General features: G+C 36.7%; 1 protein-coding gene and 1 long non-coding RNA gene across 2 annotated transcripts; both read left to right on the top strand.

Annotated features, from left to right (window-relative positions):
* Window positions 1-243: 243 nt before the first annotated feature.
* On the top strand, window positions 244-22,313 carry LOC140008881 (uncharacterized). The gene is made up of 8 exons (XM_072053785.1): window positions 244-646; window positions 908-1,384; window positions 1,838-2,130; window positions 2,179-2,316; window positions 2,440-2,652; window positions 3,198-3,899; window positions 20,248-20,559; window positions 22,239-22,313. The coding sequence occupies exons 1-8, from the start codon at window positions 244-246 to the stop codon at window positions 22,311-22,313; spliced, it is 2,613 nt and encodes an 870-aa protein (XP_071909886.1).
* A 74-nt stretch (window positions 22,314-22,387) lies between these two features.
* On the top strand, window positions 22,388-23,207 carry LOC140008152 (uncharacterized). The gene is made up of 2 exons (XR_011815554.1): window positions 22,388-22,500; window positions 23,028-23,207. It is a non-coding gene; the product is annotated as an uncharacterized lncRNA (long non-coding RNA).
* Window positions 23,208-27,934: the final 4,727 nt, after the last annotated feature.

The following is a 27,934-nucleotide window of genomic DNA, read 5'->3' as shown; positions in this document are numbered from 1 at the left end:
ACAAAGTTGTCCAAATTTGCTCCCGAACTGATAGCTACAGAGTCGAGAAAAGTACGGAGGTTTATACAAGGATTGAATGTGGAGTTACAAGAAGCCTTAGCAGTTGTCCAAATTAATACTTTCACGGAGGTTTTGGAGAAGGCGCTGAGGATAGAGACTGCTAGGGCGCAAATGAGAAATTTCCATGCTAAACGGAGAGGGGCACCTAGTGGAGTCCAAGGGTCAGTGCGAGGTGAACGGAGCATGCCACCTGATAAATCCGGTCGTGGGGCTGGAGGTGGACGGTTCTCGAGCACATCTGGGAGAAGTGCTCCGAGAGGAGGTGCCCAGAGGGGAGGCCAAGGTGGTAGGGGCCAAGGTAGAGGTTTTTCCCAGGGAGGCCAAACCTCCACTCCCCGAGTGACGTGTGGGTATTGTGGGAAACCAAACCACACCGAGGATGAGTGCTGGAGAAAGACTCGAAAGTATCTGAGGTGCGGAGGTGTGGATCACCAGATAGCCAATTGTCCGCTGATCAGTGACACCCAATCGACTGCCAGGTCAAACCCAAAGTCGATTAATGCTGGAGGGGCCAGGTCGAGGGTACTGGCTAGAGTATACTCGCTGGATCAAACAACCGTGCCTGAACCAACAAAGGTGGTAGAAGGTACAATCCTTGTTTTTCACCGATTAGCTAGAATTTTGATAGACTCCGGTGCTACGCACTCTTTTGTTAATCCTGCATTTATGCTTGGAATTGATTTGAAAGTTGAAAGGTTACCTTATGACTTAGAGGTAAGAACACCTATGGGTAATCAAATCTTGCTTGCGAATGAGGTATATAGGAATTGCGATATTTGGGTTGGGGAACGAAAATTGATAGTTGACCTTATTAGTCTAGCCATCATGGGGTACGATGTCATTCTAGGTATGGATTGGCTAGTTCATTATCATGCTCGAGTAGACTGTAGGATGAAAGTGGTTGAATTTTGTATACCGGGGGAGGCAACTCTAAAGTTAGACGTGAGGGGTATGATAGCCTCTTCTGCGCTTATTTCGGGCATAAGGGCTAGGAAATTGCTTCGTCGTGGGGCACGTGGATACCTAGCTTTTCTAATTAATACTCCGGGAGAAAAGACTAAGTTGGAAGACATGCCAGTAATCAGTGAATACCCGGACGTATTTCCAGAGGAATTGGAGTCTCTGCCACCCGAGAGGGAGATTGAATTTAAGGTTGACCTAGTACCCGGAGCAACTCCTATTTCGAAAACCCCTTATCGTATGGCACCTGCTGAGCTTAAGGAGCTAAAGGTGCAATTGCAAGACTTGCTAGAACGGGGGTTTATACATGAGAGCGAATCCCCGTGGGGAGCTCCAGTGTTATTTGTTAAAAAGAATGACGGAGGTTTGAGGTTGTGTATTGACTATCGAGAGTTGAATGCAGTAACTATTAAGAATAAATATCCCTTGTCCCACATCGATGAGTTGTTTGATCAGTTACAAGGGGCCGTAGTGTTTTCTAAATTGGACCTGCGCCAAGGGTATTATCAATTGAGAATTAGAAAGGAGGATGTGCCAAAAACGGCATTTAACACTCGGTATGGGCATTTTGAGTTCGCAATAATGCCTTTTGGTTTAACCAATGCCCCAGCAGCATTCATGGATTTAATGCATCGAGTGTTCAAACCTTACTTGGATAGGTTTGTAGTGGTGTTCATTGATGACATCTTGGTGTATTCGAGATCAAGGAAGGAGCATGAACAACACTTGCGGATAGTGCTGCAAACTCTAAGAGAGCACCAACTGTTCGCTAAGTTCAGTAAGTGTGAATTTTGACTGGAAAAAGTGACATTTCTAGGTCACATAATTTCAAAAGATGGCCTTGCTGTAGACCCGGCAAAAGTGGAAGCTGTAGCCAAATGGAAGCGGCCAGAAAATCCCACAGAGGTGCGAAGTTTTCTAGGTTTAGCAGGGTACTACAGCAGATTTATAAAGGACTTCTCGAGAATTGCAGGACCCTTGACTAACTTGACTAAGAAACAGGGAAAGTATATTTGGGATGTTAAGTGTGAAAGTAGTTTCCAAGAGCTTAAGAAACAACTGATTATGGCTCCAGTTTTAGCGTTGCCTAGTGGAAATGATAGCTATACGGTTTATACCGATGCTTCAAAAGAAGGGCTAGGGTGCGTGTTGATGCAGAATAGGAATGTGATTGCCTATGCATCCCGAAAGTTAAAAGCTCATGAGCAGAATTACCCGACCCATGACTTGGAACTTGCAGTTGTAGTGTTCGCTTTGAAGAAATGGCGACATTATCTCTATGGTGTAACTTTTGAGGTTTATACGGATCATAAGAGTCTTAAGTATCTGTTTTCTCAGAAGGAGTTAAACCTAAGACAACGTCGGTGGGTAGAGTTCTTAGAGGATTATGATTGTACAATTAACTACCATCCTGGAAAGGTCAATGTTGTAGCAGATGCTTTAAGCCGGAAAGCTCAATTAGCAAGCTCCATAGTGAGAGAGTGGAGCCTGTTAGAAGATGTCTGTGAGTGGAAATCTCGTTTGGAACTGAAGAAGGTAATTTTTGGAAATATTGAGGCAAAATCGGCATTGATGGAGCGGATCAAAGAGAGCCAAGTGAAGGATCCAATAGTGCAAAAGTGGGTGGAAAAGGTGAAGAAAGGGGAGTCACCTAATTTTAACCTAAGCCCTGATGGAATCTTAAAATTTCGAAATCGTGTCGTTGTACCTAGGGATGAGAAGTTAAGGAAGGAGATTTTGGAGGAATCACACCGCTCTAGGTATACGGTGCACCCAGGGAATAATAAGATGTACCAAAATCTTAGAAGTCTGTATTGGTGGGAGAATATGAAGGCAGAGATTGCCCAATTTGTACAAAAGTGTCTTACGTGCCAGCAGGTAAAAGCTGAGCATCAAAAGCCATCAGGTCTATTGCAGCCTTTAGAGATCCCTGAATGGAAATGGGAGCACATAACGATGGATTTTGTGTCAGAGTTACCACGAACACAAAAGGGGCATGATGCAATTTGGGTAATAGTGGATCGATTAACTAAGACTGCACATTTCTTGCCAATAAATATGAAATATTTCTTGGAGAAACTTGCTAAACTTTATATGGATGAGGTGGTAGACTACACGGGGTACCAGTGAGCATTGTATCTGATAGAGACCCTAGATTCGTATCCCGATTCTGGCAGAAATTACAAGAGGCTCTAGGAACTAAGTTGAGTTATAGCACAGCGTATCACCCACAAACTGATGGACAATTTGAGAGAACTATTCAAACTCTTGAGGATATGCTGAGAGCCTGTATTGTGGATTTTGGAGGAAGTTGGAGTCAATACTTGACCTTGGTTGAATTTGCATATAACAATAGTTATCATTCCACTATTCAAAAGGCCCCATATGAAGCCTTGTATGGACGACGATGTCGATCCCCAATCCATGGGGATGAAGTAGGGGAGAGAAAAATTATAGATCCGGCCACTATACCATGGGTTGAGGAAGCCTATGAAAAGGTAAAAGTAATCCGCCAGAGACTTCAAACCACCCAAAGCCGTCAGAAAAGTTATGCCGATTATCGGAGAAAGGATTTGAAGTTTGAAATAGGGGATAAAGTGTTCCTTCGGATCACCCCATTGAAGGGAAAGATTAGATCAGGAAAAGGGAAAAAGTTGCAACCACGCTATATAGGACCTTTCAATGTACTTCAGCGAATAGGAAAGGTGGCTTATCGACTTGAGTTACCAGTTAGTTTGTCTAGGATCCATGACGTTTTCCATGTTTCTTTACTTAAGAAATACCATCCGGATCCGACTCACATTTTGCCACCCGAAGACGTTGAACTTGACGAGTCCTTAACCTATGAAGAACGACATGTTCAAATATTTGATCGAAAGGTGAAGGACCTGAGAAACAAGCAGATTCCTTTAGTAAAGGTTCTATGGAAGTATCATGAAGTGGAAGAAGCAACTTGGGAGCTAGAAAAGGACATGCGAGAAAAATATCCCGACCTGTTCTTGACGAAAGGTATGAATTTCGAGGTAGAAATTCTTTTAAGGGGGAGAGAGTGTGAGGACCCGCAAATTTCTTATATTTTTCCTCAAAAATGCCTTTTATTTGAAATTATGATTTACTAAAGCCCTACTACCCCATTTGTTCCACAATAATAATAAATAAACCTAGAAAGTAGAGTTTCACTTTTGGTTTCAAGATTGGAGCAAAATTAGGGTTTTCGTGTTTTCCGCCGGATGAATTTTCGGTATGGAGCAAGGATCAAATTTGGTGGTTAAAAGTGACTTTTAAGTGAGAAATAAAATGTGATTAGGGGCAATGATATAAGGTTAGTGAATAGGAAGTAAAAACCCTAGTACGTGTGTTTTTAAGAAAAACGGCGCGAACCGACGGGTCCCGCGCACTACCGATTGAACGAACCACTTGACCACCACTTTCTTACCATACATGCTTATTGATACTTGAGCAAAATATCCTCTTATTTTCAGCTAGATTTGACCGAATTCTAAGGCTAGAATAACAAGGAAAAGAAAGAGAAAAATGAAAGGTGGTGGTGGCGACAAGTGTCGCCACCTAAGGATTTCTTGACCAAGAGTTAGTCTTTCTTCTTATCTCCAAATTTTGCACCTTTCCTCTTCATTTTTTCTGTGCTTGGCCGAACAAGAGAGGGAGAGAGAGAGCAAGAAAGACAGCCATCCTACATCTTGATTTCCATCTACAAAGTAAGAAAACAAAGAAAATAAACCGATTAAACTCACCTTTGAGTGTTTAGTTAGTGAAGTGTTGGTGAGATTTTGAAAGCGAAAGATAGGGTTTCACTTGGTGGACACTAATCAAGGTAAGGATGCTGATTTCTCTAATTCTTACTTTCAATCTTGTGTAAATTAGCTTAGCAACTCAAGTTGGTGATGAATAACGGTTGTAGCATGTCTTGGGGGTTGTTTTCTTGTGGACATATGAGTTAGGGTTTGGGGGAAATTGCTGCCAAACTTGATGTATGATTGATATATGTTGTATATAAGATTATATAAGGAGTTTTGGTAGTGTTGGAAGTAAGAAATCAAGAAAGGTTGCATTGAAATCAACAAATTCCAGATTTCTGGAAATATTTTCCCCTTTCTGTCCGGTTTTGTAGCCTCATGTTAGAGGCCTAATTGGCCTTAGGTCAAAACATGAAAGTTGTAGAGAATGGTATTTTATAGCTGCCCACAAAATTCAGCTCAATCAGAGCAACGCAGCTTGTGAAAAGATGAAAATACCCTTGCTGATCTAGGTCACTTTCCAGAGTTCCGCGTGGACAGTTTAGTCCTTTTGGTTGAGTTTATTCACTATAATCCGTTTGGATTTAGCCTTTCACCAAAACATGAAAGTTTCAGTACCTGTCTTAGCTTTGTAACGCCACCAAGAACGCCTTAAACGGACCTTGGTAGACTGAGATATGGTCACCCGAATGCAGTGTGGTCGATTAGCCGAATAGTTGAAACCAGGTTATGTGAGTTGGGAATTTGATCAGGTTACATTGAAAATTTGACTAAGTGACCTTCATGAAAGTTGTAGGCCTTCGTCTTAGCTTAGAAATGGTATAAGCTGTGTATCAATCCGATAAGCGTAGCCTCGGATATGTTATTTCTGCAAAACCCGTCAAATCTGTCTTTTGTAATTGCATTTCCGCACTTGAAATTAGCTTAATCTTTGTTCGTGTGTTGTTGTGAGCCTATGGAATGGCTATTGAACTGAATTTGTGTTATGGATTTGTTTAGTGTACAATGTTGGGTTGGATTGAGTAAGAATGAAGCCATAAATGGCTGGAAATTAGGTAAACACAAAGGGCATGCTGCCCGAATTTACGTTCGAGGGCTATAGAAATACCTTGCGACTTGGGTCGAGTTGAGACGACTAGTACTTGAGCCATCTAGGACTTTGGCTATCTTGAATCGAGGGTTATATGTTAAAACCTAGTTGAACTTGTACCCTTGAGGAAAAGACATAAGGGCCAATGTAAACTTGTTTTCCTTGTACTTTCAACTCAAGTGTTGTTTCCGAGTATATATGCTACAAAACCTTACGATTTGAAAAGTGAGCAAGTGTTTCACGAATGTCTTCCAAATGAATTTCAATTGGTCGATTCTTAATGAACGGAACGTTTAAGTTTCGAATCCTATTCGTGTTTCAAAGTTCTCAAACTGAATTTTTATCGCAGATCTGGACTCCAAGCCTGGAGTATAATTGAACGTGAATACTTGAACCACTATATTTTGGTGAGTGCTTCCAAATATCCGATTGTACTTGATACATGTGTTCCTTACTTGACTTGTATGATTACATGAAAATGAATGATAGGGCAAGGGTGTACTTTACCGCACTTGCCCTAATATGACTTATTCTTTCTATTGATTATACTTGACTTGCTTTACATGCACTTGAAATATGTCTTGCTTGGAATTCCAGAAACCCTGTGGCTAGTTAATCGAGTCGAGCCGGCAAGGGCCTGGTCGATTAGATAACAAACCCTGGGTCACTTGAAATGTCGAGTGGAGTGTCATCTCCTCGACTAAACGGTATACTCGAGTATTACCACCCGTGTTTTGTGTGGCGCGCAGGCCCGGAAAAGGGGGTTGATTGATGGACGGAGATTGGCGTGTAGTGGAGTTTTTATTTGGACTTAATATTACTTGAAAGTTGACGGAGTGTCAACTACCACTTGACCAAGCTGGAACGGAGCCGTGATATGGGTTGTTGTATCCTTACATGTGAATGTGAACTTGATATTACTTGGCTAGCTGAAGTACTATTTTCCTGATTTGACTTGTTTGCTCGCTATTTCACTATTACTTTGTTATCACTTGATTTGTTGATCAATTTGATATTTGGGAACTTCACTGAGCTTTGGCTCACCCCGTTAGTTTGTTTTCCTTACAGGGGTACGAGCGAAGCGTGAGACGTGTAAAGGCTAGCGTAGTCTAGTTGTTCTTGATTTTGTTTTGAATTTTGACTTGTACTCGCGCTATCCCTCGAATGGATTGTTTTGTACTTGGATTGTATACGCTTTGAACTAATTTGAGTATATCGAGACTTTGTACCCTGTTTTCTATCCATGTATATTATAAGCTTGAATCGTGGATGTTATTTATGGTTCATGGATGCGTATGTACGTGATTCGCGTGAGCTTGTGAGTAAGTCCTGGCGAGAGTTGGGCAGGCGGTCCGCCGAACCCTTTGGTACGCCTTAGGGGGAGGTGGGGTCGTCACACATTCACCTTTCTTCTTCAGCTGTTTTAGCTCCCATTCTTCAGGATCCTTCCACTCGACTTCACTTTTTGTCAATTTACTTGAGAACCCCTTACTAGCAGCCCACAAAACTACTCGTTGACCTCACTGCCTCTTTAAATTTGGAGGAATGCACCTGCAGCAACCCCTCTTCCTGTTCGTACCGCTGCCACCCACTTCCCTGCACTTCTTCTCTTTGCAACTAGCTCAATTCACCTACTTGTTCAAACTGTTCTTTTGAACCCACTGATCCCATTTGCTCCGACAGCTTGTGCCATCTCTTCCTCACAAGACCAAGGAACCGGAAAAGAGTAAGGATGCAGGCGCTAGTTGACATCAGGCTCTCTTCTCTGTTTTGTCAGCTAGTGATCTCTTCCTTGTAATGATCTCTAATCTGTTTTGTCAGCTAATTGCAGAAGATTAAATCAATGTGACAATTATACCCTGCTGGTCCACGGGAATTGAGTAAAATGCAATGAAAAGTCCTACATTCGAAGTAAAAAACTAGTTCAAGGACTAAATTGGTTAAAATATTTCATTAAGGACGAAATTGATTTAAGTGAAAATGTTTAGGGACCAAATTGGCGAAATTCCCTTAGAAAAATAGTAGGTTAGATTTACTCTGAAAAGAAAAACCCCAATACAATCGAAGTAGGATGGGAGGAGTAATTTTTTCTGGAGTATTTATTCTTTTGTTTCTTTCATACATCCAATACATATACACACACACATATATGTATCTGTATGTGTATATGTACATGTGTGTGTGTGTGTGTGTTTGTATGAGGCATTATCACGAATTTTGATAGCTAGGCATTGCCTATTGGTCCAAAAGGTTCCCTTTTGCATTCTCGCAAACACCGTTTGCATGAATCTTTAAGATCTGATAGTAGAACCATTCAAAATACTAAGAGATATAGGAAAATTATTGACGTGTGCAGGGTATAGATATAACAATTAGCTCATCCACAGTCAAGTTTTACATTTATAAATTCTAAATACCCTACACGCGATTTTTCACAAGTATACGAGTCGAGAGCGAGTATATGGTATTAAGGGTCGATCCCACAAAGAAGAGTTTCAATTACCGATAGTTTTCGAAATCCTTTATTATTTAGACTATAATCATGAAGTAAAAGTAATAAAATTAACACTAGAAAACTTCTAGAGGTATAGAATTCCTTACTACTCTTGCAAATGAAGTTACCAGTTACGTAAATGTTATTATCTTGGCTAGTCATGGCATAATTTCCTAATGTATGTGAAACCTACTCTTGTAGTAAATCAACTATACTTGCAATTAAGCCATATCTACTCTCATGGTTATGAAATTAACTACAAGCTTATTTCTTCTATGAAATTACATGAAACAAGTCACTAAAAGCCACAAAGATACTCCTCTATTCTCGTGAGTGAACTCCCTAGATTTATCACCTTCTTGAACTAATGTTAAATTCCAATTCTCATTGCAAACTTAACACTTTTAAACAATTACAATTAATGGCCGGTTAATCATGATTAGAAAAGTAAAAGTAATAAATAACTTGCTCAGAATAATATCATCAAACAACCAAATAAACATTACTAACAAGATATAGAAAGTTCATCCATAACTCTAGGCATAAACTTTAACTAAACATGAAGAAAAACAAATCCAAACTTGTATTATAGTTAAACATGAAATTAAATACAAAAGAGAAAGTGATAGGAGAGATATCACCCTTGTCACATGAGCTCTAACTTTCCATCTTTCCTCTTCAAATCTTCATCCAAATTTAACTACAAATACAAGAAGGAAAAACTACAATAACTACTCTATACTATCCTAACTAATGAACTAAGGAAATTCTAGTGAAAGTCTACATTTTTGTGGAGTTCCTTTAATCTTCCAAAGTTGTTAAAATATTCTCCAAAGGCCTCTATTTATAGAGGATTCAAGAGCCAAATGAGTTGTTTCTAGTTGTCATCTTTGACTCTTGAAACTCTTATGAGTTGTTTTTCCAGCTTTCCAACCTTTTCTTGATCAGATATAGCCGGAATTGATAGCTAGAATTGAGTTGGAAAAGTTGTGTGAAAGCAGGTCAAGTTGATGAGCAAGTTGCAGAAAATAGAAAAGAATACGCGACTTCATCTTGCGTATTGGATAGTCGTATTTTCACTTCAGCACGACTTCAATCGATATTTTCTCAATGATGGAGAAGAAACTAACTCTGTGGACTGAGATACGACCAAAATACCATTAACTGGTCAGAGCTCTATTTTAGCTTTCAACAGCAGAGTTGCACTTCTGTATTTTGACTTTTTGACAATAAAAATGACTGAACTGAACTTCAATGTCTTCATACAAATGTAGATCTATTTCTTAGGTTCAAAATGGTATAAGAATAACCTCAATCCAATGCTTGTAGCTCTAGATATTGCCAAAATATCACAAGGTGTCAAAACTATCTTCACTTGAATTTCTTCCTTTGAATGTTTTGCACTTCATGTCTTCTTTAAACCACTTCAAATCATCAATAATCATCTAATTATCTTCTCAAATCTCTCCAATTGATGATTGAATCCTTAAAACTATAAAAATATGAAGTTTTTACCCTTAAAATCCATAGAAATGCAATTTTGACACTTCAAACCATAAAATGCATATTGTCACTAGAAACTTTAGTTAATTAGCTATAAAAGTAGTTAAAGCACACTAAAACTAACTAATAAAACACACTAAAAACACGAAAAATATATACTTATCAAATACCCCCACACTTGAACCATTGCTTGTTCTTAAGCAAGAAAAATACAAACCAACAATGATCAAACATTTTAAACATAAACATATGTGCACCATTCAACTTCATTTCCTCAAAAACAAGGTAAATAACTATTATGCAATCATTCATTAATCCTCAAGTACTCATAATATTTAGTAAAGGAAAGCTAATTATACCCTAATTATGCTAATTCATCTCAATTTGTCCCCTTCACCCAATGTCACAAGTAAGTAACTCATATGGCCAATAAAAATGCTATTTAATCCCATAATCATTTTCTTATTCAACTTAGAGAGGGATTTATCCATACAATATAACTAAATATTACTCAAGTAGTGAAAGTGCATTTTGACATGAAGATCGATATTTTTCGATGAAAATCGCCGGTTACTCAACACTTCACATACTCAAGTAGTTTAACATACTTTTAATTCGAGTATCGTTTTACGTGAAAGTCAATATTTATAGATGAAGACTCCCGGTTACTAAGTACAAGAACCATTGGAGTAGAACAAGTCCTATTCTCTTTTTTTTTTATCTTTTTTTTCTTTCTATTTTTCCTTTTTCTTTTTTTTAAAGTAAGCCTCTCAAAAGCATAATCATGAGAAGAGTGTTACACTTATTAACCATATTAATCACTTAACTTTGTAAAATCAAGTAAAGAGAAGAAATTTCATCAAATATGCAAAATGTAGGCATAATTTTCTCTACTTTACAAGATATTTTCCTATAAATGTACAAATTATAATCACATAATAGTCATTTCCAAATTAAATTAGAAAAGAAGCTTTCAAGTCACATACATTTATCTCAAAAGTAGAAGGAATTTGAATTGCTAATGGTATACTTGTTGGCCTTTGGATAAAATTGAAAAAATTTGGGGCATTTTACAATTTTGAACAAGATTTTAGAAAAGTTTTGGCAGAGTTTCCTCTTATAAATAGACAAAACTCCCTGCCAACAAACCCAGTTTTGAACAAATTAAAGCACAAGAAATATTTTCAGGCAAGTCCTGAATGTGCTGAAATATTTTCAGCACAAGTCCTGAATATTTTCAATCACAACTAACATATATAATCTCAATTCCCCCCTCCCAACTTAACATGCACATTGTCCTCAATGTGTAAAAAGGGAATCAAGATAAAGAAAGTAATTTTCCCCTATTGTTGCGATTGAAGTACCAAAGCATTAAGTTCACGAGCCATTGTCCACTTATCTCCACAACTTCATGAGGTCCATTGGATAACTATTAGTGATAGAAACCTAAGAATGGAAAATGAGAAACAAAGGTGATAACAAAGGCATTAATAAACATATAACGGTGATCCGTGACTCATACGCCTTTGTGGTGGTGATGTACCTATAGAAAATACGCAACACACTACTCAAGGTACAAGGAAATATGCAAGGAAAAGAAGAAGAAGAGAATGAACAATGAACCCATATTTTTCTTTTAAAAAGAATCCTAAAAATGAGAGTTCATAAAGCGCGGCCTTGAAGTCACATTTTTATCATTCGTGTTTTCTATTATAATTTTGCTGGTCCAAATACGAGACTTCTGAAAATGCAACTTGAAGTCGCGTTTTGAGGCTCACGTTTTCTTCTTATATTTTGTAGAAATGAATACGCGACTAGAGGTCGTGTTTTTCTGCGCTCGCATTTTCTTCATTCTGCAGTTTTCTACAAAAACTTCTTAACGTTTCAAAAATTATGTTTTTACCCCAATTACTCAAAATGCATCCTAGGTCATTTTTTTGCCAAAGTATTCAATGCACGCACATGTAAAACAATCAAAACATGCATTTTAACCCTTATTAACAAATTAAAAACAACTTTTACTCAAATCGAGGGGTAGAGTTTCTTGATCGAACTTCGCCTTTTTCACCTCATTTGGTCACTTCTGCCTCTATTTCCCAAACATATGAAAGAAAAACAACAAAATAATTTAAATACATAATTTAAACATAAAAATCACGCCAAATAACGTAAACGTAAACAAACATTGGGTTGCCTCCCAACTAGCGCTTTTGTTTATAGTCGTTGGCTCGACTATTTAACCTCATTTTTCAAGGAGGTTTTATCAATGAATAATCCACCATTTTAGGTCATGGTGGATCGTTAAAATGTGACTTTATGACAAAAATCACATATTCAAATGATAAGAGAGATGGAAGTGACTTACCTATCTCAAGTGTTTCATAGATATTACCTTGAATATGCACCACTTGAGAACTCACCAAACGAACGTCCACATGGCTTTCTTGGGGAATAATTAAAACTTGTACTCTCAATGCATTCCTCAAGAGGGGTGAAAAATGAGTCATTAAGGCTCACCTCTTGAGGTTCAAGATTAGCTCCAAAGGTACTATCATGTGTAATAGACTCTTTTTAATTGAAACACAAATTAGATTCATCATTTTGATCAAAATGCAATCCATTTTCACTTGCAACATACTCACCATTCATGCTAGAGTCATAGTGCATATCATTCGAAGAAATAACTTCACACAACTCATGCAATTGGTCTTGTATTCTACCAAAGTGAGAAGCTAATTCATCTAACATTTCCTCAACCCTATCAAAACAGTCGGAGGTTGCATTAGCTAACCTTTTTATAGCTAACTCCCAAGATGACTTAGAATCGTTAGCTAATGATTCACTTTCTAATTCCGAAGGTGAAGGTGCATTAACTAACCTTTCTATTGCCAATTCTCAAGATGGCTTTGATTCATATTGGACATATTCGGGTTGGCAATCATAAAAACATGGAGAATCACTATAATTACATTGATTATCCCAATCATAAGCATGAGAATTATCCCAATTAGCACCATATTGATCAAAACAAGGATTGTAATGCCCTAATTCATCAACATAATCCACATTTTGTGCTTGCCTATATGTATGAGTAGCGTGATAACCTCCACACAAGTCATAAATCACATGATAAGAATTAAAAATATTAATATTCCTCGTTTGCTCAAGCATATTCATAATAGTGTCCATTTGAATTTTTAACGTTATAACATCAAATTTAAACTTTAAACACCTTAAACTAATTTCAAAAGACATATCTTCAGTAATTTCATGGTTACCTCTATCCATGGAGCTTTGCATGTAGTAACTATCCATTGTTGATCTTCCACTTCTCAAGCATTGTCTCCTCATGTTTTCTACTCTCCAATTGAACCCCTAAACATGCATTCAAAAACAACTCAAAAACATTTTTAGTCAAGAAGAATAGATAAATCGACACATATAAAACATGTAAATAAAGACTCAACTAGACACTAAATATAACAAACTAGACACTAGACACAGTAAAAACAAGAAAAACAAGTAAAAATATCTAAACTAATAAAGTTACTCTTAGCACTGATATTGACAAATTTTCCCCAGCAACTGCGCCAAAAACTTGATATGTGCAGGGTATACATATAACAATTAGCTCATCCACAATCAAGTTTTACATTTATAAATGCTAAATACCCCACACGTGATTTTTCACAAGTATATGAGTCGAGAGTAAGTATAGGGTATTAAAGGTCGAGCCAACAGGGAAGAGTTTCAATTACCGATGGTTTTTGAACTCCTTTATTATTTAAACTATGATCATGAAGTAAAAGTAATAAAAATAACACTAGAAAGCTTCTACAGGTATGAAATTCCTTACTACTCTTGCAAATGAAGTTATTAGTTAAGTGAATGTTATTATCTTGGCTAGTCGTGACGTAATTTCCTAATATATGTGAAACCTACTATCGTAGTGAATCAACTATACTTGCAATTAAGCCATATCTACTCTCATGATTATGAAATTAACTACAAGCTCATTTCTTCTATGAAATTACATGAAACAAGTCACTAAAAGCCACGAAGGTACTCCTCTGCTCTCGTGAGTGAATTCCCTAGGTTTATCACTTCCTTGAACTAATGTTAAATTCCAATTCTCATTGCAAACTTAATACCTTTAGATAATTACAATTAATGGCCAGTTAATCATGATTAGAAAAGTAAAAGTGATAAATAACTTGCTCAGAATAATATCATCAAACAACCAAATAAACATTATTAACAAGATATAGAAAGTTCATCCATTACTCTAGGCATAAACTTTAACTAAACATGAAGAAAAAAAATCCAAACTTGTATTATAGTTAAACATGAAATCAAATACAAAAGAGAAAGTGATAAGAGAGATGTCACCCTTATCACATGAGCTCTAACTCTCCATCTTTGCTCTTCAAATCTTCATCCAAATCTAACTACAAATACAAGAAGGAAAAACTACACTAACTACTCTATACTATCCTAACTAATAAACTAAGGAAATTCTAGTAAAAGTCTACATTTTTGTGGAGTTCCTCTAACCTTCCAAAGCTGTTAAAATGTTCTCCAAAGGTTTCTATTTATAGAGGATTCAAGAGCCAAATGAGTTGTTTCTAGTTGTTATCTTTGACTCTTGAAACTCTTATCAGTTGTCTTTCTAACTTTCCAACCTTTTCTTAATCAGACACAGGTGGAATTGATAACTAGAATTAAGTTGGAAAAGTTGTGTGAAAGCAAGGCAAGTTGATGAGCAAGTTGTAGAAAACAGAAGAGAATATGCGACCTCAGAAATACGCGACTTCATCGCGCGTATTGGATAGTCACGGTTTCACTTCAGCACCACTTCAACTGATATTTTCTCAACGATGGAGGCCAAACTAGCTCTTGTATAAAACATATATCTCTGAGTTAGCTTTCCAATACCTCAAGAATCATCTCATTCGGCGCTCTGTGGATCGAGATATGACCAAAATACCATCAACTGGTCAGAGCTCTATTTCAGCTTTCGACAGCAGAGTTGCACTTCTATATTTCTACTTTTTGACAATGAAAATGATTGAATTGGACTTCGATGTATTCATACCAAATGTAGATTAATCTCTTATATTCAAAATGGTATAAGAATCACCTCAATCCAATGCTTATCACTCACGATATTGCCAAAATACCACAAGGTGTTAAAACTGTCTTCACTTGCATTTCTTCCTTTGAATGTTTTGCACTTCATGTCTTCTTTAAACCACTTCAAACCATCAATAATCATCCAATTATCTTCTCAAATCTCTCCAATTGATGATTGAATCGTTAAACCTACAAAAACATGAACTTTTTCCCCTTAAAATTCATAGAAATGCAATTTTAACACTTCAAACTGTAAAATACATATTTTCACTAGAAACTTAGATAATTAGCTATAAAAGTAGTTAAAACACTAAACTAACTAATAAAACACACTAAAAACATGCAAAGTATATACTTATCAATTATATAGTTAGAGTTTCAAGCCAACACATAAATAACCCCTATGGGATATGCTAAAAGGAGTTTTTGGGTGGATTAGTTCAAAAGTATGTCAAATGGCTTCCTTTATCTCCGAAAAGGTTAAAGAATCCGCAGATTGTGTTAGGTGATATTTTTTGTTATTCGTTTGAAAATACAGCCAAAAGGATGGCTAATAGATCAATTTATAGAATAGTGGAAATTTTTAGGTGCATCAAAAGTTCTATATATTCAAAAGCTCCGTCAAGAGTAAAATACATATAGCGAGAAAAATTGTTATCTAGCAGCTGTTGAAGAGTTGGGTTATTCAGAAGTTGTTGAAGTTCTAGAGCTCCATAAGGGGTTCTATATATTTTATTGTGAAAAGTAGTGTTATCCAGTTGATAATGGCTAATTTGTGATATTTTTTAATGTGTTTCACATTATTTTTTAGTCAATTTGTAAAGTTAAATGGTACAAGTTGTCCATTTTTTGTCACTAATTTGCACCGTCAATTGATAGATGAATTTGTTGTGATTTTCTCATTTTAGATGGAAAATCTCTGTATTTTGTAGGTAAAATGATCAAATTCACTTGGAAGTGAAATGGTGATCTAAAGCGAGGATTAGAAGATTGAGAAGTCACAATAATATCTAAAAGAGATGGTACAATTCAAGGATGAAAAGCCAAAAAAAAAAAAAAGAGAATCCCTCGAGGGATTGGTCCGAGGGATTCCTGGCAGCTGCGAGTAGTCAACTTGCATGATTTTTGTTTTTTTCTCCATTTTTCATAAGACAAAAGGGACAACTTGTACCAACTTTTGGAGATTCTAGGAGCTTCTTTTTTTGACACTTTGCTCCGATAATGCAAGGCCAAGAATATATACTACCTAGTTCTTATAGTTTTGAGAGTTTTGAGTTCTAATTAGCTTGAGAGAAGGGAAAGACTTTGGAGAAGAAGAAGAACAACCAAAGGGTTGTGTCTTACCCTTTGAGGCAACAAGCCCTTAGCAAATGTAACTCTCTTTATTTTCCCTTGTTTTAATGTAGGTTAGTGTAGTAGATTCTAGTTGTGGCTATCCATTCTTGTATTGGTTCAATAAGGAGGTCAAGGGAGATGAAAAAGGAGAGTGTCAAGAAGTTCTAGTGACAAGGGCTTTTTTTTCCACATCTTTATATTTGTATTGAACTCAATGGAGATGTTGTTTGTTATCCTTTTCCTTTAAAATTCCTTTTTATTATTCTCCTGCTTTTTTTTTTGTTGTTAATTTGTCAGAACTTTTGTGGATATCCATAATTTGGGGGAGAAAAAAGCATATGCACAGAGATTCTAGTAAGTACGATCATTCTAGTAAAAAATAATAAAAGATGCCACTATGACAGGGGTCGAGCCTGTGCAATAATAAAAATAAAACCTAAATACCACTAAAAGCAGTCAATAATTAATTCTAGGTACTGGAGCAGGGATCCTAGGTGTATAATGGGTTACTTGATTCACCCTGTTCTCGAAGAGTTTGTTTAATTCGATATACCAGAATTAATTAGTTGACAAAATTTACTAAATAGTAGACAGTGGCAAGTAGGGTCGTCTCCTCAGGGACTGGGGATATTTGTCTCTTTGAGATTCCAATTGATAAAGGAGGATTTTATCGGACTAAAACTAAAAACAATTAACCAATTCAACTCAAAATAAATAATTAACTAGCACGAATATAGCAGGAATTAAATCAAGAATAGATAAATTCTAGCCAAGGATACAACTACTCAGACACAGTCCATTTATCTGATCATTGATGCAAGAGAGGTTCACTTAATTTATTAATAGGCTAGCTATAGTCGCCGATGAACTCTAACAACCAATTTTTCCTTAATTTATTGATAACCAAACCCCTAACCAGAAAATACTCCTAGGTACGACCGTAAGAATTAATTTTTCAATTGCATTAATAACTAGAAAAACCTAACCCTAATCAATAACACGCTACGAGGGTTATTTAAATTAGATTGCACGTTCTCTTATATTAATCAATCAAACAATTACGGATTTAATTGACTAAATTGGCACGAGATTAATAAATCACATTGAACATCGAGCCCTTGATATCCAATTAATAAAATAATCCCATGAAAATTCAAGTAGACAACGTGCAAATATTAATAAATTGAGAGAAGCGTGAAAACTAATTAGATCTCACAGATTTTCTGGACTGCGCCGTTGAATTGAGCCTTGACTAGATAGAAGGCTTAGCCACGTCGTATAATTAAATCTCCACGCAAATTAATTGATTGCAAAGGCATTGCATTTTTTACTAGAAAGCAAGGAATAAAAAAATATTCTTCCCGTTGAGAAATATTGTCGAACACCTGACGTGCGTTAAAGGCCAGTCCGAAGAAGAAAAAAACTGAAAACTATGCTAAAGGCTAAAAATCTTGCCGTCTGTACATTTGTGTTCCTTGAAAGCCAAAAGAAAATTGACTCTCTCTATCCAGGTGGTCCCTACCGAATTTAGAGTGCAACTGCAAGAAAGTCCAAAGGCCCCTGAATGTTTCCTCTTTTCTAGTTTCCTATTCCTAGTCAAAAACTCCAATACTCAAAACATTTCTAAAGGAAATGCCATCCGTCTCTAGCATTCCGTGGGCCAGGCTTGTCAGGTTTTCTTTTGGAGTCTCCCAAATTTGCATCCAAAAGTCCCTATTTTTGTAGTTGTCTGCTCCACTCCCTGAAATTAAGTCCAGATACCAAATATGAGTAGATATCAACAATTACCACAATATTTGACAGGGACGAAAGGGAAAATTAATAATAAAATTACTAACAAATAATACCCTATCAATTCCCCTCACACCTAAATCATGCTTGTCCTCAAGCATGGGGACAACTCAACTCAACAATGGCTAGCTCTCACGTTATCTATGGCCCGCTGTGCTTACACCAAAATCAAGGTTTAGTGGCTAAGTGTCAAGTCATATCTCTCCCGGTTAGCTCCTAAGTTCATAGACTCGTCCAATTCATGGCTAACTCGCCTAGGAAATCCAAATATTAACACTACAAGAAATTTGGTCATTAGTGACAACATTTCTCAGTGATGAAAAAAAATTGTCACAGAATAGGGTCATTTAACCATAATACGGCAAGTTGTCACAATTGAGTCAAGGAAACCAACACATCAGTGACGACCTTGCATTGTTGTCACAATTCGATTCCCGCCAGGAGTCACGGAGAGAGCGGGAACTGCAATAGTGACAACTTTCTAAAAGTCGTCAGTATTAATAGCACTTTCTTTGACAACTTTGCTATTGTTGTCACTGATAACATTATATAGCTGTTAGTGACAACCTAGTCTTATCACTGTTTGATTTAAAATATTTATTGTTTTTTGCAACTATTAATCCTAATTTTTTGTAATCATTATGTGTTCTCTAATGATTTTTAACTGTTGTATACTTATGAGCCTCCTTATTAGTTTAATTTTCTTGTATATGTAATAACTTCATTAGAATAAAAAATAATTAAAAAATAAAAAATTCATTAGTGTAAATAAACTTGTGACTACTTAACTTAGAATGATTATTAGTTAATTTGATATGAATAAATAAGAGTTTTCAAATTGAACCGATTATCGAAGTGGATAAATCCTAAACTCCATAGTTAATTAACTAATACACTTTATGTATTAGTTGAATTGTGCATTTTTTTCTTATTTGAAGATAATGGATTAATAGTGAAGTTTTATAAATAGTAGTTATAATTGATATAAAGTTTTAGCACCTATAAGAACTAGTTAAATTTTATTAAAATGCTTTTCCATTTATATGAATTTAAAAAGTTTTGCCACTCATACTAAAATTTTTAAAATTGTGACACAAAAATAATGAATAAAAATGAAATCTATATTTCAAATACAATTATAAAAGACAAAATTGCACCAATTTTTCTTGTGTAAAAAGGGGGAATTATGATGTCCAAATCTAGTTAAAATTCAAGACAAAAACAAAGTGGCGCAATTTTAAAATTCAAGGCAAAAAAAGAGGCGCAAATTTGTCCAAGTCTCTTGTACTGCGTAGATGCAAAACAATAACTTTCCTAAGTGTCGAACTCTCTCTCAGACTCTCACAAATCACCTCACTTTTACTTAGCCCGTCAGCCCACGATCACCTCTACCTCCACGGCTCCACCTCCACTTCCACTTCCATTTTCACCTCCACCTCCACCTCTACCACACTCTCGATCTCTTCGACAATTGACGACCAGTGAAGTACCGTGGCTCTTTGGCATTGAAGACCAAGTAATTCTCCAAGTCTCTGCAGCAAAGGTTAGTTCTTTCCTTCTGTTCTTTGTCTCTAAAATAGTTTGCAAATATTTTGGCCCTACGCTTGTTTTTTTTTTTTTCTGAAAATTTCTACCTGCATTCTTGTTGAACCTGTATTGAGGGTGTAATTTTATGGTTATTTACATGATTAAACTTTTCATCCCCTGAAATTTTATTGTATCCTCTAGATTAATTGTATCCTCTGCTTTTTGGCCCACTTGGGAAGGACTTGCTGCTTCCCAACGATTTTTTGTACAAAATCAGCTACGGCTGGACTTGGTAGGGGGAGAATTGAATAATAAATACCAAATTAGATGAGGCAATTAGACAAGCTTTAGATGAGGCATAATAACATACTCATTTACCTCAAAATATTCATTGCTTCATTCTTATTTAGAAAATTGTAGGTTTTAAAATCCTTCTGTTGTATGTCTTGATCCCACAAAAAAGTTACAGGGGAAGGGGTTGGTTGCTGCCAATCCTATTGCTATGTTGTTATGCCAAGATTGGCTAACGGTTAGTTGACGAGTTAAAGAAATTAGTAGATGTTCTGTCTCTTATCCTTGAAGCAAGCTACTTCCAAAAGGGTGGTTCTACTAGCAGCGATGATTGTAGTTCATTGGAGACTTGGCCTTCAAAGAAAGATGCAGGTCACATAATTGAGTTTATTACTCATTATGTTGCCCGTGAAAGAGCAAAGGTCTCTAGAGATATTTTAAGTCAAAATTTGGAGTATTTGACATCAGAAATTAGCTTTTCACCTAGTGTCTCTAGGCAGAATATTGAGATCCACAAAAGAAGAGAGAAGCAATTGCTTACACTTTTAGAGGTTGTACCTGACACAGATTGGGATGCTCCTTACCTGTTGCATTTGTGTGAAAGATGCCAGTTTCACCAGGTATTTCACATGCTGATGAAAATAATATCCATTGTTAGGCAAATCCATGGATATCGAATAAGTCGATTGTAATGTTTTATGACCTTGTTCAGGTCTGCGGCTTAATTCATTCAAACAGATGTTAGTACATTGCTGCATTGGATAGTTATATAAAAGCTGTAGATGAATCCATTCATGCCTTTTCTTTTATCCATGATATGTTGCGGCGACTGAGTGAGACTGATTCAGAAGCCTTCCAAGCAGCAGTCTTTCAAGGATTGGTGATCTGGTCAAATTAGACAGGTAATTTTGTGCAAACTCTGATGGTAATTTCTCAGCTACACTCTCACCCAGAGAGCCTTTTTCTTTATTTGAAGACACTTGTTGAAGTTCACACAACTGGAAATCTCAAATTTTCTTGCTTAAGAAAAGATGGAATATCAGAAATTTTCTTGTCCATCACAGTCTTTCTGAAGTTTTTGTAGTATATTTTGTATTTACTGGGGAGGGGCAGTTTTATACATTCATGGTCCTCATATCAGAAATGACTACCCCAGAAATCAACATGAGATGGCATCTTGATATTTCTGGATTGAAGAGGTCCAATGTCTACCTAATTAACGGTGTCTTTATTTTTTTTGGCTGGCTGATGGCAAGGATTTTGTTGTTTGTTTGCATGTTTCACCATGTTTACATTCACTATAGTCAGGTCATCTAGATGCATTCAGTTGGTTATTTTCTAGTATTTGTTGTGCCTTGCGCTCTTTCTATCATGAATTTGATGTGGTTTGGTAAAATTATCAAGGGGCTCATAAAAATGTTAGCAAAGAAGCAGTGAGGAACAGTAATGCTCTGATTTCTTCTATTACCACAGTCAAATTTTTCCCTCGCGTTCCTACTTGTACAAATCTATAGGAGAATGCCTATAGAAAATAGAGAAAGATTAGTTCAACTTTTGTATGTGATCCGTGCAATTCAACTTTGGTTACTTAAGTATGGTGACGTAGTTTATACATATGTTATGCCATTGTGGATGGGTAATTCCTGTGCTTTTTGGTTCCAATTATCATTTATGTTCTTACCTTAATTATCTTTTATTTCTCCATGCAATTCAGTTTTGGTTACTTAAGTATGGCAAAGTAGTTTATACTTGGGAGTAGTTTTTGATTTGAAGTGTAATTTTAAATGGTTTTCAGAGTATTCTACCTTAGGGCATAAAATAGGAATGGTGACGAGGACAGGGTGCTTGTTTTTCTTTCTTGAAAAATAAATGTACCTGATAAATCAATAGCCTATCTGATGCCACTGGCTATGAGGTAATTTTTTTCTCAACAAATATATTATTTTTCATAGTTATGTTCAGCTTATTATTTACTTGAATTGATGACGAGTATTTAGTTTGTTAGATTTGAAGCAATACTGAATTCTTGAAGCTAGGAGGGAGTGTTACAGATAGAGTGGCAACGAAGATTATCGAAGAGGTGACTTAATTGTTTTTGTTTAATTTTCTGCTTCTAAAGTTATCTTATTTGACTTTGAAAGTTTTGAACTTTGGATCTTTCATTACAGAAATTTGTGCTCTCTAAGCTTAGCATATGTTGTTTTGAAATATTGAAGTGATTTGAGTTTTTGTATGATATGATGGTGCTATTGAGGTAATGTGTTTGAGCATAGTGATGAGTTCTGACCTTGGATGGTAGCTATTAAGTCTTGCAATTTACAGTATTTACTGCTTTAACAAGCATTTACACGGCAATGCCAATGCTTTTCAGTAGCTTTTAGTTGTTTTTGTGATTTGAGTAATTTGGGTATATGGATTTTGATAATGTTAATATTGTTTATGCAATACCACTCCATGTATTCATCCTCTAGTGGTTTGGAGAAATGGGTTGTAAAGATTGAGCAACCCATAGACATCTTTCTCACGATACCCATTGCATCAGTTTCTCTTATATAAATGAGGTACACATTGCCTCAGTTTCTCCTATATGAATGGATAGCTCGACATCTTGTATCGTGATTCACATTACTTTGGTTATCATACTGGACACGTTGTATCCTTTGCTATGCATTACTTTGGATTGTTTTGGTTTAGTTCAGTTTAGTTTATTTGAATGTTTAGCTAAGCAAGCGAATCAAAGTTGCTTTTCCTTTAGTGTTGTGCTTGTAGTCTTATCAATTGGTTATATTGTTCATAGAAGTACTTATACCAGTGCTTGTTGCATTATCAACTTGATATATTATTCCTTTGAAGCTGAAGTTTAATAGCAGTACTTATTTCTTGAGCTGATTTTGTGCAATAGTTCGGGGCTGATTTTGATTTTCTGGGGCTGATTTTGGTTTTATTTGGGGTTGATTCTGAATGTACAACTTTAATTATTGAGGTTCTTATTGGATTGCATATTTTAGCTAAGCAACCTAAGTATTGTTACTTCTCCTTCAGTGTTTTAATCCTCCCCTTATCTACTTGTTTTACTACTTTATTACAGATAAATGCTATTTAAACAAAATTTTGGGAGCTGTCTATAGCAATGACTGAAGGACGTTGAAGACAAAGTCGCAATTTCTCATGCAAGGGTTCGCTTGGATGTTCTTTGGTTTCTTGAACTTAATTCCTTTTGTAAACGTACCTTATGAATATGTGATATTTGGGCACAATGTTACTTTTATAGACCTTTGTTGGGTAATGTGCACCTCAATATGACATTTGAGTACTGAATATGCTATATTGGCATGTAGCCTAATGCAACAACTGCTTTTGATTATCGATTGTTTAGATTACTTCTTTCTATTTATTCTAGATAAATAATTTACCATGCTAAATTGTGAGTTTATTGAAATGGAGCTGACAATGTTAAAGATCACTAATGACAAAAAAGAGCTGTTGCATAACAAGAATAAAAAACTCTTTGTGACAACAAAGCTTGTCACTAACTCAAAACTTCAATTGTGACAAGAAATGTTGTCAATAAGTATATCATATAAGTGACAACTTCTGACACTTTTCAGTGACAACCTTGATCAATACATCTCTGACAACATGCTAAGTCGTCAATAAAACGCTTTCATACTGTTGTCACTAATGACAACCATTCACTGACGATTTTTTGTGTTGCCACTATATACTTTTATCGACGGAGATATAGTGACGACTCTGTGATGACTCAAAAGTCGTTAATAAAAGTCATTAGTGACAACATTTCTATGTCTTGTGATGACATATTGTTGTCACTGATGACCAAATTTCTTGTAGTGTAATTAGTAATAGTCAGCAATTAAGTTAACAGGCAAACAAAATCTCAACATTGAGAACCAAGGATCGGCGGGCCAACATGATCATAGACTTACATATTTTCCACATTTGATCTTTTTTTCTTCTTTTTTTTCTTTTTTTTTTCTTTTTTTTTTGATTGAACGAATAATGCTTAGTCCTAAGCCATTCAAGCCTTTTGACGTGAATTCTGACATTTTTAGATGAAAGAGCCCAATTACTCAACTTTTCATAGCTCTAGGACTATTTACTCATAGATATCGTCACTTTTTGACGCAAGAGTCGACACTTGTAGTGAAGACTCCCGGTTACTAGGTGACGACACTAGCGGAGTATAGCCAATGTTATTCTCAATAAAGTACCAAAATAGCAAACACTTAAAGATCATGGCCCACGTCATCTCCTAAACATTGAGGACCAAGGTCAACAGGGGACCAATCCACACAACAGTGCCAGCAAGATATTTACATTGCCTAAACAAGTTAGCCATAAATTGCACCAAGTCATTAAATTCAAAATATTCACCAGGACAATATGCTCTTGCTAGCCACCGAAACTAAATTCATAGAATAAACTACAACTAGCAATAGAAGAGTGAGCTGTCAAAATATTCACCAAGATAACAGCAAAGGAAAGACACCAAAAAAAAAAAAAACAAAGGAACAACACCCAAACTGACCCCCCACACCTAAGTCACACATTGCCCTCAATGTGATGATGTAATAGCAAAAAGAGAGGAGAAGGGCAACGGTACTTCCCTGAAGTCGTCAAAACAGGAGTGGATCGGGCGCGAACTAAGGAGCAATTCCCGCATGTTGCATAAATGTTGCCAGATTCTACGCCATGCTATGCAAGTTAATGCCAATGTGGGTCACGCGAGTCTCCAGTCTCTCAACTGTGTTCCGGAGTTGGAGCCAATCGTTGGCCGTTGGGGTGGGAGGAGGTGGAGCGGAGGTCGACGGGCCAGGATCACCACCACCAGTGGAGGCTCGGGCAAAAGATGACCGAGGAGGAGCGCGTAGCGAACCCGGGGGAACAACTTCCCATCCATCATCGCCCTCCCGAACCAAACCCATTTTCTCCAAGCACGGAATGTCCAAGGGCTCCATGTGACAGGCTATATGCAAATCATAGTTACAAATATCAAGTACATGCAAATTAATAGCCAAGTGAGTAATGTACGACCCAAGAATCAAGGGGCACTTCTTTTTAGGCAAAATAGACTTGAACTGAGAAGCAAGCCAGCACCCAAGGTTAACCTTAATATTGTTATGCATACACCATATAAAGAAAAATTCGGGCTTAGACAGAATGCCCGAACTGTCTCGCCTACTCGAGAAACTATAAGCCAAGAAACGGTGGATATAGCAAGATGCTGGGTCCTTCAGATAAGAACCTTTAGATAAACGAGGGTCATAATTATCCCTGTCCACGGACATCTCCTCCCAAATATGGCGATAGCGGGAGAAAAAAGGCTGGACATAGTCACATGCACTCTTGGCATACTCGCGAGACTCGGCATAGGCTGGATCAATAAAACCAAGGGCAAGATTGAAGTCAGTAATGGAATGGTGGAACTCATGACCCATTAAATGAAAGTGGATGACATTAGGGGTAGAAACTGTGTAACCAGTGAGAAGGTCGAACTCAAATGTAGCACAGAACTCCCTAACTAATTCAACAAAGGCCGAGCGGTCAGTAATACGAGAATAGGGAAGCCACCCAATGGCCTCAATCAACTGGTCAAAACCAACTCAAATATTTAGAAGGCCCAAGGTGGCGGCATCCCGATAACGACAAGGAATTATCCTCCGTTCACAAGCAGCAGCATATCGCCGCTTGTCGGCTGCCTGGTGAAGTCCAAATTACCCCCAAAATGTGCAGGGTCAGAGATATGGACGTCTCTTTGTCTCCCAAGACGAGCCCTCCTCCCAGAGGAGGAAGGGTCGTGCGAGGGGTCAGAGGCAGGTATGGAGTGCTGGGTGGAGGAGGCTGAGGAGTCCATTCATCGTCTGAGTCCTCAACACCACAATTTTAGCCCCAATCATCTGCTCGATCTACTAGTTGTATGCTTATCTAGAATATGATAAGCTGCAATACTAATGCTTACGGGCTCTAAATCATCACAACAATCATCTTCAATGGATGAGGTAATCCCCAATTACCAATAACCATCAGAAGAGGCATCTCCAGTCATCACCTTATCTAGTCCATTCGAGGGTGAGGCCCTGAAGCGAAGGACGGGAACGAAGGATCCCAGTAAATGCCGCACATGCGGAGAAAATATTGATACAGGACAACACCATTGCAGTTCAGCAGCTGAAACTATTCAACGGTTTCACCAAAACTTCCCAGGCATGACTAGTGAATTAAGACATAGACGGAACATTATCAAGAACAATTGCAGTGCTGATTAATTGCTAAGACAGGCTTTTTTTTTTTTTTTTTTTACTTTTTGCAGGTGGCACTGACAAACTGGCTGCCAGGCTGACAGTCGATTTTTCAAAAAAAAAAAAAATGCCGGGCTGAGTGACCTTTTTTAAGAAAAAAAATTGTATCAGGTCAATAGTTTGATACCAGACCCTTGTCAGATCCGTAAGTGTCCGATTTTTCTTTTTTTTTTTTGACAATATTCTAAGTAATTAGCCGGATATATTGGAGTTAACTATAAATATCTTTTTGACAATTTTGTTAGACAAGGTTAGACTTGACTAATGGCTTAGGAAATAAAGTGAGAAAAATAATGTTAGAGGATAAAGTGCAAAATCTGGTTAAACCTTAAGGGGAGTTTTTGTGATTAACCCTATTTGATGAGTTACTATAATTTTTAATTCAAAAGTGGACTATAATTTGAGATGGATGAAAAAAAGAAAACAAAACTATTAAAATGGGATAGAGGGAGTATCATAAGAGACATAGTTTTTTTTTCTTTTCCCACATAAGAGTCATAGTTAGCAAGCCATATCATTTACCATCTTTAAAACAAATATAACCAAACTCAAAAACTAAAAAAAAAAGAAGAAGCTTTTACTAAAGCATTCCGTCATTTGGACATCTTCTAAGAAGCTTTTACTAATTGCTCTACATTATGCTGATCCAATTTAAATTTAGCAAGCTTAAGGTCCTGAATTGCTTCTTCCAATCTGTACCGTGGAAAGCTTGACTCGATCAAAGCATTGACCAAGAAACCAATCCAACAAAAAATTTAAAAAAAAAAGAAAAAAAAGAGTAAATAATATGCTGATATCTGATTTTATCCAATGTAATTTTTGTAGAAAAACATCGATCTATACCATTGCAGTGGTGAAAAACATCGTAGTGATCAAGAACCAAAATGATGTAAGAAGTTCAAGTCGAGATTCTCTAAACAACTCGATTAGCTTCGCTACGACTCTAATCCCAACCTTTAGTAACAAAATAAAAACTAAGAAGTTAGTTTCAATTAGACCCCAAAAAAAAAAAGCTACGAAAAATTCATTACCACAACACCTAGCACATGTAAGGAAAAATGCTTCACGCCATAGGCAAAAGATTGATATGAAAGCTCAGAAACATTGTTGTTTGCTATTTCATAATCATGTTGTAGCTTGGCTTTCTCCATGTCCACTGAAAGACCTCAAGACAATCAAAATAAAACCAAGTCACTGATTCGCAAGATAGTTAGTGCATAAAGTATTGTAATCCAAACTAACCATAGCCAAAGTCTGAGGCAGAGTCCGATAGAGCCCTTAACAAAGGAGAACGCTTATCAAATGCTAGCCAACCAAAAATAAAATGAGAGATTATTTAATTACATAAATCACCATTGTCGTTAGAACTAATATTGTACCTAAAATAAAATTGAAAGCTCAAAAAAGCAAAAAGGGAAAAGAAGCAATTAGACCTGCATTGGCAGAGGGATTAAGTTGGGCAGAAGGCTGAGAAGGGAGCCTGATCATCATACTAGAGGTGGGACTCCGGGGCAGAGGAGGAGAGAGCTGCGAAAGTGAAAAAGGTTATCAAGTACTGAAAATTTTCATTGAAGAAGTAGTAATATTTTTATATAACTTAGGAGATCGAGAGGCCCAACTCTAATTAGGAAAAGCGAGATTTTTTTTAAATCATTTTCTATTGATTATGATTAAT

The sequence above is a fragment of the Coffea arabica genome, chromosome 6c (assembly GCF_036785885.1).
Source record: "Coffea arabica cultivar ET-39 chromosome 6c, Coffea Arabica ET-39 HiFi, whole genome shotgun sequence".
Lineage (NCBI taxonomy): Eukaryota > Viridiplantae > Streptophyta > Magnoliopsida > Gentianales > Rubiaceae > Coffea > Coffea arabica.
Note: the sequence above shows the minus strand (reverse complement) of the source record. Positions and strands in the feature narration are given on the sequence as shown.